The sequence below is a fragment of the Colias philodice genome, chromosome 25 (assembly GCF_061535455.1).
Source record: "Colias philodice isolate Cphi_HAF_F1 chromosome 25, ilColPhil1 Martin Lab GWU primary, whole genome shotgun sequence".
Taxonomy (NCBI): Eukaryota; Metazoa; Arthropoda; class Insecta; order Lepidoptera; family Pieridae; genus Colias; species Colias philodice.
The window spans coordinates 3,553,959-3,567,232 of NC_143110.1; the positions used below are offsets into that span (position 1 = coordinate 3,553,959).

General features: G+C 31.6%; 2 protein-coding genes and 1 long non-coding RNA gene across 3 annotated transcripts; 1 reads left to right on the plus strand and 2 right to left on the minus strand.

Annotated features, from left to right (window-relative positions):
- The first annotated feature begins 63 nt into the window (after window positions 1-63).
- On the plus strand, window positions 64-10,436 carry RpS12 (ribosomal protein S12). Its single transcript, XM_089710685.1, has 6 exons — window positions 64-139; window positions 274-311; window positions 520-654; window positions 8,469-8,571; window positions 9,325-9,426; window positions 10,332-10,436. Exons 2-6 carry the CDS (start codon window positions 295-297, stop codon window positions 10,392-10,394), a joined length of 420 nt encoding a protein of 139 aa, XP_089566811.1. The 5' UTR covers window positions 64-139; window positions 274-294; the 3' UTR covers window positions 10,395-10,436.
- Window positions 5,505-7,495, minus strand: LOC149477273 (uncharacterized). Its single transcript, XR_016317628.1, has 2 exons — window positions 6,164-7,495; window positions 5,505-6,065 (listed from the first exon to the last, which is right to left on the minus strand). It is a non-coding gene; the product is annotated as an uncharacterized LOC149477273 (long non-coding RNA).
- A 7-nt stretch (window positions 10,437-10,443) lies between the features above and the next one.
- On the minus strand, window positions 10,444-13,209 carry Zmynd10 (zinc finger MYND-type containing 10). The gene is made up of 10 exons (XM_089710684.1): window positions 12,999-13,209; window positions 12,800-12,908; window positions 12,505-12,618; window positions 12,296-12,435; window positions 12,097-12,219; window positions 11,854-12,008; window positions 11,635-11,786; window positions 11,384-11,545; window positions 11,052-11,290; window positions 10,444-10,529 (listed from the first exon to the last, which is right to left on the minus strand). The coding sequence occupies exons 1-10, from the start codon at window positions 13,100-13,102 to the stop codon at window positions 10,460-10,462; spliced, it is 1,368 nt and encodes a 455-aa protein (XP_089566810.1). The 5' UTR covers window positions 13,103-13,209; the 3' UTR covers window positions 10,444-10,459.
- Between the last annotated feature and the right edge of the window lie 65 nt (window positions 13,210-13,274).

Sequence of the window (13,274 nt, forward strand, 5' to 3'; positions counted from 1 at the left end):
AACCGCGACAAGAAGTCATAAAATTACCGCTAAAGTGTGCCAGCTTTTCACCATAGACAAAATATTTTCTTTAAACGTCAAGTGTCAATTTCTGGTGTTTACAAAAAATGGCAACCCCAGTCTTTTTCCGGTACGCAAGGTAAAGTGTCAAAGTGATCATTGTGAATTTTTCTGAATCTAAGAATATTTATTCAATCTTTTTGCAATTAGTGTTTTCTATACGTGAATTATTATGTTGCAAGCTCATACAACGTGTTTCATTTTATATTTCAGGCAAAATAAGTGCATAAAACCATGGCTGATGTCGAAGTGTAAGTGTTGTTTTTATTGGCTCTTATCTTAAAAAACATGTATTAAAATATTTAAATAACGTCATTTATCTATAAATTAATTAATATTCTAGTTATATTCTCGATTTTTAACGCTAAATCAGTCAAAAATGATTGATAAACAAATCAACATAACCTCAACTTTCGCATGTTTCCTTCGACTCAATGTGTGATTTTATTCGATTTACAGTGAAGTACCAAGCAACCCCGTCCTGAGCGGTGGTGCTATGGATGTTAACACAGCCCTGCAAGAAGTATTAAAGACAGCCCTCATCCACGGTGGTCTTGTACATGGTCTTCACGAAGCCGCCAAAGCTCTTGATAAGTAAGATTTAGCTTCTACATGTAACCTCTTGTATATTTCAGCAATTTGTAAAAGCTACTACGCTTACCACTTCCATAAACTCGTGAATATGATTCTTATTATTAATAATTTTTGTTTTTAATTATTTAAAAATAGAGGTTAACAATATCTGCATTTCTAACATGGTTAGCTTTCATATCAATTTGTCGTGAATACCAAGAAAGTGTAAAATTGTAAAGTAGTAAGAAGTTAGTAAAAAATTGTATTTTCTAAGGCTATGGAGCTCAAAAAAATATTCGCTAGATTCGCATCTGTTCTAGTTGGGAATCTAGTGGAAATGTCAGCTATGTGTTTCATGGTTGTCTCGATCCATAGCCGATATAAATGCACACACATAGTACCACCATGTCTGGTGCACTACATACAAAAGACGATTAATGCCATCCGTCTACCAATAGATGCCGCTAAGTGTATCATTTTAACCAGCAAAAAATAAAATTAGATTTAATTGCAATTTCATTGCTTTTTATAATTTTTTACATACTTTTGTAAATGGAACCTACCTATTTAATTTAATTTTCACTCGATTTTAACTAATTTTACAGAAAAGTTTATATTCAAAACAACGCCATCTCATGAAACTACTATAAACAAGTTATTCTCCTCCGATTTGGCGATGCTAAACGAATACTAGATGGCACTAAGACGTTTTTACGTTACTTTTCACGTTTTTAACACAGACTAATAATAATATCACAGACCACAGACTAATAATAATATACTACGTTTTTAATACATAACCTCATTGCCTTTGCAGTACCTATAAAAAATATTGTAAATGGGTTAAAGCCGTTATTAATTATTACTAACTGCGTTCCTGTAGCGGCTTATATTAGGTAGGTACCTAGTGTATTGATCGTTTTCATACGAAAAATGAATTGTCGGAAAACTTGCGAGATTGTGTGAATATTTGATTGCAAGATCTCATTACAAAATAATATACATAATACAACCTATACTTAAACCGTAGTAAGTATATTATTTCTAGTCACATTTAATTATAAGTATATAAATTATAAATAAATATTAAAGGACAATATTACACAAATCGACCTAGTCCCACAGTAATCTCAATTAAGGCTTATGTTGTGGGTACTAGACGACGATAAATATAATTTAATATTTTATAAATACATATATAGATAACACCCAGACCCAAAAACAAATAATCAAGTTCATCACACAAATATTTGCCCTGACCGGGGATCGAACCCGCGACCGTCAGCACAGTAGGCAGTTACTTTACCTCTGCGCCAACCGCGTCGTTAAGAATATCAAGAAATCATCATAATGATAATAAATCGAAACTAAAGTTAAATACCTACCTACGTCATCTTGTTTTATTTTCTAAATAATCCTATCAGATTACCTTTATATGAAGTATGAACCAAAAAGTTTTGAGATTTAAACCGTAGAAAAGGTTTTGAATGATCCTTTGCGTTTTTTTCTTTATGCGCCTAAAATTAAATATTTCGACATCGATTCCCATAAGAATGAAGTATTTTCCCGTTATAAAAAGTAGCCTATGTTCATCAGGTAGGTATAATTTTTGCTTCGAATGGTGAAATAATTTTTCAAATCAATCCAGTAGTTTCGGATCCTATTCAATACAAACAAACAAACAATCAAATCATTTCTGTTTTGTAGATAAATACGAAAGTTACTCCGTCATAGTAGGACAAAATAGAAAATAGTGGGACCACGAGAAAATAGGTATTCCCGCACGCGTCTGAACCGATTTTGACGGAAATTTCGATATACATACACGGTACATACCTACGTTGAAAAAGGACATCTCAATTTTGTTGCATAAATAGGATTCAAGGTGTAGGAACAGGGATTAAATAAGGCACACGGTTGAAGCCGTAGAATGAAAGTTGGTAATTTATAAGATTAATTTATTGTAAAATAAACTACTTCATTTTACTTAAACATACCTATTCTATTTATCATTCATTGACTTATCATAAACTTTTGAGTCTAGTTAGGTACCTACTAGTACCTATTATGTGAAAATTTTGAAAAAAATGTTTTCTTTAGGAAATTATTAGCATTAATTACCTTGTCTTGTCATTAATTTATTTACCTACTTGGTAATAATCGGTCGAACACTTGTTTAAAGTTTATTTTCCTTGTCTTTTCCAGGTAATCTAAATTATTTAATTTTTGCAGTAGGTAATTAATTCATTTCGGCTTGAACAGACAAGGCCATTAGGTGAAGCGAGATTGCCAAATATGGGTGATCTGTAGATTGCCGTCCTGCTGTCGAGCGTTCGCGGTACGGACGCCGCGCTGTTGCCGCACCGTGCATTTTGTATGAAAACAAACGACCGGCCGTGCGCCGTACGACAAACGCACAGCTTCGGCACTGTAGCGACTAGCGGTCCGATACGAAACGCATAAATTGAAAGAGCCATAAGTGTTGGAACAACATTCCACCACCATTTAACCAGTTTGACAAATATTAATAATTTTCGTTTCCAATACCGGAGACATATTTTAAAATCCTGTTCTAACCCTGCATTTGTATCGAATTACAGTTTACACATAAACTTTAATTAAATATTTATTTTATTTACTGGTTATAATATAACATAACATTATATAGACCGTTATTTTCTGCCTATTTATCATTATAATTATAAACATTGTAAGTATATGTTAACGGAAATGTATGTAATTCCTAAAATCGCATGGAAATGTGTGAAATAAATTATTTTATAGTACACATTTCCTAGGAAATCCATACATTTCCTAACTAACAGTCGGAAATGTAAAACATCTAAGATATTGGAAGGTCAAGGTACGCGGGACGAGGGGTATGTATGTCGCAATCGGATTGTATAATCCGCCGAATTACAAACGGCCGGCATTTTGTAATATGCCGAAAATTCGTAATCAGAATTTTTTGGTTTGGATAAGGGGGTGGGTTAGGTTAGGTTCGTGTTTTTTAGAACTATACAGAACTGGGAACTTTAAAAAATTCATTTTGTTACTTTTATTAGTAGGTACGATCCTTATAAGTATTTTAGTGTATTCAACCAACTTAAAAAAGTGGGACTATTTTACAACAATTTGAATATGAATTGTATTATTGTATACAATATCGAAGCTTTTTAAGAAATGTATAAAATACTTTTTTAAGAATTATTATCATACATAATATTATGTTACCGGCAATATATTAAACCCGGCATTGTATGCAATTCTTAGTAAATGTAGGTATGTTATTCCGAGAAACAGTCGGAATTAAATAAATTAAATTCGTCACATTATCTATCTAAATTATCAGAATCTATAAAGGACTATATTATATCCCTCAATAATTTATAGGTAAGAAGATAGATTAGGCTTTTAATTTTCTTAAAATTGTACCGTTTTAGAGCATGGGCTCTAAAACGGTACACGGTTATTTTGTAGTCTTTGATTTTTTGCATTTTATGCGATCATTGTGCTGGGAAAATCGTATTTCAGCGACAATTTTGTATGACGTCGTACAATTTTTATAAGATGATCGTAGATCTGAATATATTATCTTTAAATTAAGATATTACTTTGTTCTCACGTGCAATTGCTTTGAGTTAAAATGGTACCGTAAAATAGCGTTTTTTGTTAAAAATCGGTAATAGCACCCTTTAATAAATGAAAATTTGATTTGATTGAATATAAGTTGATTTAAGAAATGTTAATTAGTAAGATAATATGAACATATTATTATTATTTTACGGTAAGACTGTTACCCGATTGTCTCAATAAGTGCTATAATAAAAAAAATAACAACGTGTTTTATTACAGAAATCATTAATTACTTTATATACATTTCCTAATACGATATTGGAATTATATATAATTCCAAGGAAGATTATACATTTACTAGGATATTAAAATAATTTTTTTTTAATAATTAATAAAAAATATCCTGTCCAGGATTTTTCCAGTCAAACTATTTTTAATACACTTAATTTATTATAAAATTGGTCTCATTCTATTATCACGCCGTTGCATTTCGACTTATATTCGGATCTTAGACCACTAGGATTTGTATACAATTCCTTGATTTCATACATTTCCGGTAACATATACATAATTTCATTTTATTTATTTACATTAAGTATATACATAATTACATACTGATATTATATCTACCTATACATATATATATATGTATATATATGTATATATATGTATATCATGTTTTAACTGATGTATTTATTTATAAGTATTTATCATATTAATAGAAATATATCTTTCACATAATATACTCATGTTAAATTATCATTATATACAATTCTAGACTGAAACTCCAATAGTCACTTGGGGTCACTGAAAATCAGTGGTGGTGAGGTATTAATCACCTTGCCATCATATACTGAGTTGGCTCCATTTGTCAGGTCACTCACTGCCACATTACAGTTCTTAGGAATAAGATTATTTTTATTTAATTATTTTTCTTTTTATTTCTTTTTGTTTTTCCTTTGTTTATAAATGTATCTCGTGTTGTGATCTTGACAATAAATATGTTTTATTTATTTATTTATTTAATGTCCCTTACTGCATGCTTTTCATGCAGTTGTCCGCACAATATGTATTGTGGTCTTTGTCCATACACACTTTCTCCAAAGCCCTGCTTTGGTCTTGTTTGATGTATAAGCTCCTGTATATTAGTAAAAGTTAATCAAATATTTAATTCTTATTTCTTGAAATTTGGTATAGTATTCTTTGTGTGATACAAATCAAAACCAACAGTCAGGTTAGGTAGACTACAATTTACAAAACTGGCAGGGTTGCCATGCAATGGTTGGTGGTTAATGAAACACTTGACTCGACTGTAAGCTTGTATTGAACTGCTTAAACTGTAGAACAACAGGACTATATATTCTAGACGCACACATACAATATATTACACACTACACTGTAAACTGTAGAATTAATATTAAAGACATAGTTCACTATATATTTTGTAGTCTTTGATTATTTATACAACAGACTAGAAATAAATACTATGTATGCGATTATACCTATTCTAGCCATCCATTTTCGTGTTCCTTAAAATTAAGTACATCTTAGTCAAAGGGCAACTTATTGTGCCCTTGCCCGTAATGCACTCATAATAATTTTAAGTTGAATGTTTGTCATTCTTTATGTACCAAACACAGTCACGGCCACGGCGCACATTCCATTTTACTGGTATTAAAACAGATGAAATCCTTCATGATCCCATATCCTTCTTAGTAGCAAATGTAGAAATCCATAATCCATAAATCCATAATTGTGTCTACAATGTTTTTGTGGAGAATCGTATTTACATTTGGGATGGATTAATTCTTCTCCTCTCTTGAACAAATTTGTTATTGCGAACGTAAGCAATAAGTCTGTAATAAAACAATCTTATATTGGGTTACAAATCCAGAAACCAATCATTAAAAATCATGTTTGTAAAAATTTATGTTCAGAGAAAATATCAGTTTACCATATAAAGCTTATTTTCTGCCTGTAGATTCTACATAACCTTCCATCAATCATATTTAGCACTTATTTTTAAAATATTAGTCAACAATTAAAAACGAAAACAAACAAAGCTTCTCGTTTTGGTTTTGACAGAATCTCGTAAATAAACTGAACTAAATAGTAAATACCAGTCATAATAATGTAGGTACTCTGTGAGTCAGCTTTGTATAATAAAAAATCCGAGTAGGTACAAAATCAGTGTTGCCAACTTTTTTTTTCGAACCCACATATTGGAGCCTCGTGGCCCACCAGAAATCCACTAAAGTAATCGGTCTTTAAAACCACCAGAAAAAACACTAAAAAATATCCAGAGACATGTAAATATTGAATGCCCGTTGGCGAATTTTTTGCGAGTTATTTGTAAATAACATCTATTTTGAACTAAGTAATTTTTATTTTTGTTACAATATATGTATTTAAAGATCATCTTCAGAAGAATCTTCTTCTAGAGTTTCAGTATGTGAAGAATAAATTTCTATGAAAGAAATTTTTGTGTGGTTTCGGCATATTTAATGTAAAACCCTTTTAAGGTAAAACTATATTACTTCACAAAATTAATTAAAATACGACAAGCTAGAGGCTACCGCGCGGCCGCGGCATTACCAATACCGACTGATTGTTTATACAGATTGTTTTTGTACACAAATATAGAATGTACAATGTACATATAACCTTTTGAATCAAATCATACTTTAGATCAATAGTAATAAAGTCTATAATCAAAAATATTCAAGCAATAGACAAACAACTTTCGGGGAATTCCCGTATGTTCGTTCTGTTACCAACATGACACAAAATCATACCCTTGTTTCACATAGTTCAAGTCGTTCTTTTTGAGTATTTATGTAAATCTTTCTATTGGTTGAAACTCGTACCTTACCACTAATTGAACTCATCTAAACCACTAGGAAAATCCACCAGCCACTAAAACCAATATTTGTCCGCTAAATGGGGGAGCTAAACCACCAGATGTAGTGGAAATTCCACTGAGTTGGCAACACTGTACAAAATATTATGTTGACAGTTGACAGTTGTCAAGTGTGACGCCAAAGACTTGAAAATAAAAGGTACGTGTACATATATTTACATTAGTGCCATCTAGTGGCTCTGGAAGGAAAAGAACATCAAGTCTGTGTTTAACGTGCCATCTAGTGTGTTAAAAGCAAAATACCAAGAGATATAATCGAACATGTAGTACGTTTATTCCCCACTGGCGCTTTAATTGCGTAAATTTATAGTGCATATTTTTTTGTATGGAGTGAACCGTCTGTTGTATACGTAGTATATTATTATTAGTCTGTGGTACCACATTTCTATTATGTGTAGGTTGTGGCCTCCCAAGTGTGCTACAAAATGTATTATACTCTGTCCATTATATTATTTGCTTTTTGACAGCTTCACGCCTATGTATAATTGTATTGTCTATGTTAAAATGTCATACAAATAATTATTGTACTTCATGGACCGGCCCCGCCCACTTAGTGATGCCTACACAGAATTATTCAATGATGGGTCGATAGATAAAAATAATCGATAGAAATACTCTGTAAAATATATCCGATACAGAAAAACTCTTCTATTATGTTATATAATTTAAACGTAAAGACAACCAAATTGTAAGATAGAAACCAATAAATAATAAAATATTAGTTTAGTTTAGTTTTAACATACAATGCATAGATATGTGGTCTTATTATTACATATCTTATTAGTACGTTTACGTTGTAATTATTATTTACGTACCTGATTCGATTTATGATAATATTTTGAATTTATAATTGAAATGGTATCACAATCGATAATCTTTTGAACATCACTTCTGGTATCACCCGTCGAGCTGTCAAAAAGCAATTCTTATAGTGGACAGACTATAAACATTGTTTCTTGTCTCAAATTAAATAATTGAAAGCATGCTGTTGAAGATTAAGAGCTCTTATTTCCATAAGGACCACTAGTACAAGTATAAACTTGTACTAGTGGTTTGCCCCGGCTTCACCCGTGGTACCTACATGTTTAAACTATCCTATCTCTCAAGTTGGATCGAACTGCACATGGTGTGCGAATTTTATTATAATCGGTTAAGTGGTTTAGGAGTCCATTGATGACAAACATTGTGACACAAATATATATTTAAGATGTAATTTCCATGTATCCTGAAATGGTCTATTTTATGAATAAAACACTGATATAAATTGTTAACTTGTTAACTTCCTGTCACATAATCTAATAGAAATTGGATTAAACAAACTTCTATCTTATTTGTATAGGAGACAGGCTGTGCTCTGCGTTCTAGCTGAGAACTGCGACGAGGATGCATACAAGAAACTAGTACAGGCCCTCTGCAACGAACACCAGATCCCACTTGTAAAGGTAATTTTATATTTATTTAATATTAAATCATAATTATTTAAGATATAATAAGTTGCTAGAGAAGTAAATAATTTGGATAATAGCTTTCAATACTCTCATAATGCAATAGAAAAGTCTCTTCATTTATAAAATTTGAAAATTTAAACATAGCTAGTTACTATAAACCAAGCCTTAGTATGTATAATTTAAAAATTCCATGCTGAATATTTTTATTGGTTTTACAATATGTTTATAGTACAATTTAAAAAACTTTAAACAGAATAATAAGATTTAAATTTTCATATCATTATTTTTATTTTTGCTCTACACGAGTCACTCTAAGCCCTGTGGCTAGAGAGATTTATAAGAGCATATATTAAACTGTGTGCCCCTATGGTGGCTCGCACCATGCTGAGTCAACTTTCCTAGCATCCATACATTTCATTAACTAATACATATGTACTTGTATTTATTATTTTTGTATCTATATACATATATTTTTCACTGGCAAAAATGTAGAGAATATGTTTGTTTCTTTTATGTAAGCAGTAATTTTGTTTTTAATAAAAAAATCATACTGAATATTACATGGCTACTCCTTTTATCATATTTTGAATTTTCCTATAACTGCATTTTGTAATTATAATTAGTTTTTTCATTTTGAACTATAATACTGAAGGAATACTTTACATTTATAATTGAAAGGAAAAATCAAAAATCATCATAAATTTATAGTTTTCTAGTTATAATATGAGTGTTCATATTTGTCACCAGGTTGACAACAACAAGAAGCTTGGTGAATGGGCGGGATTATGCAAAATCGACAAAGACGGCAAAGCGAGAAAAATTGTCGGCTGCTCTTGCGTAGTAATCAAGGTAAGTTCTTCAATACCATTTATTTTATCTTTACTAATATTATAAAGTTGAAGAGTTTGTTTGTTTGTTTGAATGCGCTAATCTCAAAAACAACTGGTCTGATTTGAAAAATTCATTTTGGTGTTGGATAGCCCATTTATTGAGGAAGGTTGTAGGCTATATATCGTCACGCTAAAACCAACAGAAGCCGAGTGTAGCTAGTTAATTTCTAATGGTTTATTGTACAAAATATAATTATTACGGATAAATTTGAAACAAATATTTTGCACAAAAGGCGGCCATATTGCTGCACAGTTATCCACAACCATTTTATTTGGTAATTTGTTGGTTCCATTCTTTGGATTTAATTGACCTGAAAACATGATTCTAAACATTGTGTCTTTATAACTTATAATTTTAAGAATTTAATTATTTGGTAAATCTGCATATTTCATTTCTAACATGCATTACTCTTTTTGAAATTTAAATATATTTTGAAATTGAAATATATTTTGCGCTATGCACGAACACTGGTGGTTCTCCATGGGCGATCAGTGCAAAATAGCGGCGCTAAAGCAACGGGGCGCCCCTATGGTGTCCAGTGTTATACACACGGACTACCTTCTTATCGCTCCTACATTCGAATTATATCATAATTTATCATTCATTCATATAAGTCTACAACATCCCAAAAAATTGTGAGGACATCTTTTGAAGTATTATAACAGTAAAAAAAGAGTGTGTGCCGATAATACATGTCAGAAATGAAACTTATTTGGCAAGATTCAAAGATACTAAAATCGTCGCCTTACTCCATAGCGCGACTAAAGACGACTAACTTTTACTCTGAATGCAACTAAAGATGTTTCACATCAAAAACAATGTTGATCTTGGTGTTAACTTATTTAAAAATTATTCTTTTTCAGGACTTCGGTGAAGAAACTCCCGCATTAGATGTGCTGAAGGACTACCTTAAGTCTTCAAGCTAATCTCTAGGTGTAATGATATAAATAAAAAAACCCAAAAAAATATTTATTTGTTTTATTTTAATAAGTTACATGCATAGTTTAGCGAATTGATCGCACAGCTCTTTATGCTTCGGCCACTGTTGGACTTGGCATTCCCTGAAATTAAAATAAATCTAAATTATACACATGAAATACCTAGCTATAAATTTATTATCATGTTATGAAATATTATAAATGCAAAAGTTTGTAAGAATGTATGTGCTTCTCTTTTACGTGAAAACCACTGAATGGATTTTGATGATACTTGGTAGTCCTTAAAGCTTTTGTGTTTTTGTAGGTACCAAGTACAGAAATACTTGGTTTAGTCCGTCCGTCCGTATGTGAAATCATGCGGCACAGCTAGTATTCAATAAATGTTTGATTTATTGCGTGGCGCAGTTTTTTTAACTAAAATTAAACGAAACCATAGAAATCTCAATTATGCAAAGTTTATTTTATATGATTTCTGTTTTGATGACTTTATTTTGATGAAAGCACTAAACAATTAACATGACCCAGAATATATTTTAGAATTTAGACCATCACCCGTCAATGCAAAGGAACGTGTATCCGCATCATTACTTTAATGTTGCCAGTAACAGATTATAAATTTACCCATCATGCTAAAACTTTTTATACCTGCCGCAATACCATTCAGTCTTGCATCGAGAACATTTTTTGCTCGCTTTATCACCGCATTTAGCACACTTCGCTCCACCGCTATCAAGAGCGAGAGCCGCATCACTTGTATACGATTCTAATAGTTTCTTAGCCATATTTTTCGTCTCCTCGGATCCATCCATTCGGAAATGTTCCAGTTGAGATTTGGCAATGGACTTCGTGCGTTTATGCACTTGTTTCATGTACGCATCTTTAATCTATCAGATAGAAAAAATTATATTATTTATTAAATTTAAATATAATGGTATCAATATTTAAATTATTTTTTTTAAGTAAATAGAATACCTTACCTGTGGAACCACTTCAATCAAAGTACAACCAGGATTCTTTACACCATTAGAACGATTGTGAAGACTGGAATAATCTCCTACAGCCAGTCTACACAAAAACATTTTGAGCTCTCCTAACGGTGGCACTTGGTCCAACATAGTGTCGGATATCTTTGCTTGTAGCTAAAATTACATAATAAATATATACGTCTTTAATAATATTTATGTTTAGGTAAAACTTAAAAGAAAATATGGCTTAAAAATTAAATTACGGAACAAAAAGCAGCGCGCCGACATTCGTCGATAGCGTAATGATGCTGAAGACGAGGTTCCAACAGCAGTTGACGCAGACACAACCAAAGTTGAGCCTCACTGCGGTGCATTTGCGATAAATCCTCTGCAGATGGTTTCATCCAACGACCAACTAAAAATAAATAGATTTAAACAATTTTGCCTTCCAGTCGTGAACTTTTTCGTAAAGCTATACTTACAGTTGAACATTTGAATGTCCCCAGAATCACCAACCTTCTTCCAAGGTTGCAAATTTATCAAATGGCAGAGTATAGACGGGACATCGTACGTTTTATACAAGTTAGTCGATATAGATGCACCTACTCCTGCTACTTCCATGTGTTCAGCTAAATAACTAAACGAAATAATAAGGACAATGTTAAAATTATATAGTCGTACCTATCGCAATAAGCAATGTTTCTTCTTTTTAAATTCAACATTACCGAACTATGGAAATGCATCTCATGCTGATATCGAATTGTAGATCGCGTTGTTGTCTCTGCAACTCGTCAGCTGCTGTTTCAGTCTCCATTTCTTTTGCCGTTTGTGGTTTTAAGTAACCATTGCTATGTTAACATAAATACCGATTATTTATCTACCGTATTACCTCGTAATAGGTAAATAGAATATGTATTAACATACTTTACAAGGGCAATAAGCGCAGTGAGTTGATCGACAGCGTAATGTAACAAGTCAATTACGACTTCAGAGACGCATTGTGCCCCATCTTCGTGGAAAAGTACAGTTTCTAGCAACCCTACGGCTGCTGCTTCATGATATAACTGAAAATAAATTTAAATTTAAGAAATATTATTAATTCTTTAATTAATAAATCACATCAAAATACATACCACCATATAAATGCCAAAGGTGTTTTCAGGAGCTGGTTCCAATTTCATTATTTGTGGATATATTTTAGTTCGCCACACTTGAATACAGATTGCCTCCTGTACTAAAACAGGTAGCTAGAAAATTAATACATATTTAGTAAGAGAAACATACAGTCTATTATCAAATAGTATCTAGTAAATAGTAAATAGTAAATAGAATATAGATATAGCTGAAATGAAATTTAAAATAACGCGCCAAAATTTTTAAGGGGTTTCCCTTCTACGACCATTTAAATGGTGTGAACTGTAAAAATACCTTTCCATGAGAAATAAACGTCTCTTTTGTTAATTCCTCTTGCATCGATGAAGCTTCTAGGACAGCTTGTTGGTTTAATTTCTGCAATCGGATATGCCAATCCAGCCATCTGAAATAAATGTAATTACATTATAATATGATCCACTTATTATTAATATATACAATCGATTTCCTATTTATTTTATAATAATGTACATACGATTGATTGCCAATACTTTCTATGCGCCATGGTTCCATACTTTGAACAAATAAGTCCAATTCACCAACTTCAAGAGCGCTTAGTTGTGGATCTTTCTCAACCATTTTAATATTAGAGATACGGTCACAACTAATAATTATTAAAAGGCTTAATAAATGTTTTATAATTCACAAACTTCTTCTCAAACTACTCGTTATCTCTATGGAAACGATTATTCAATAATTATTTTTGTTTTTCCAACCAAAAGCCAAGTTGAAAACCTTAAAACTGAAAAAT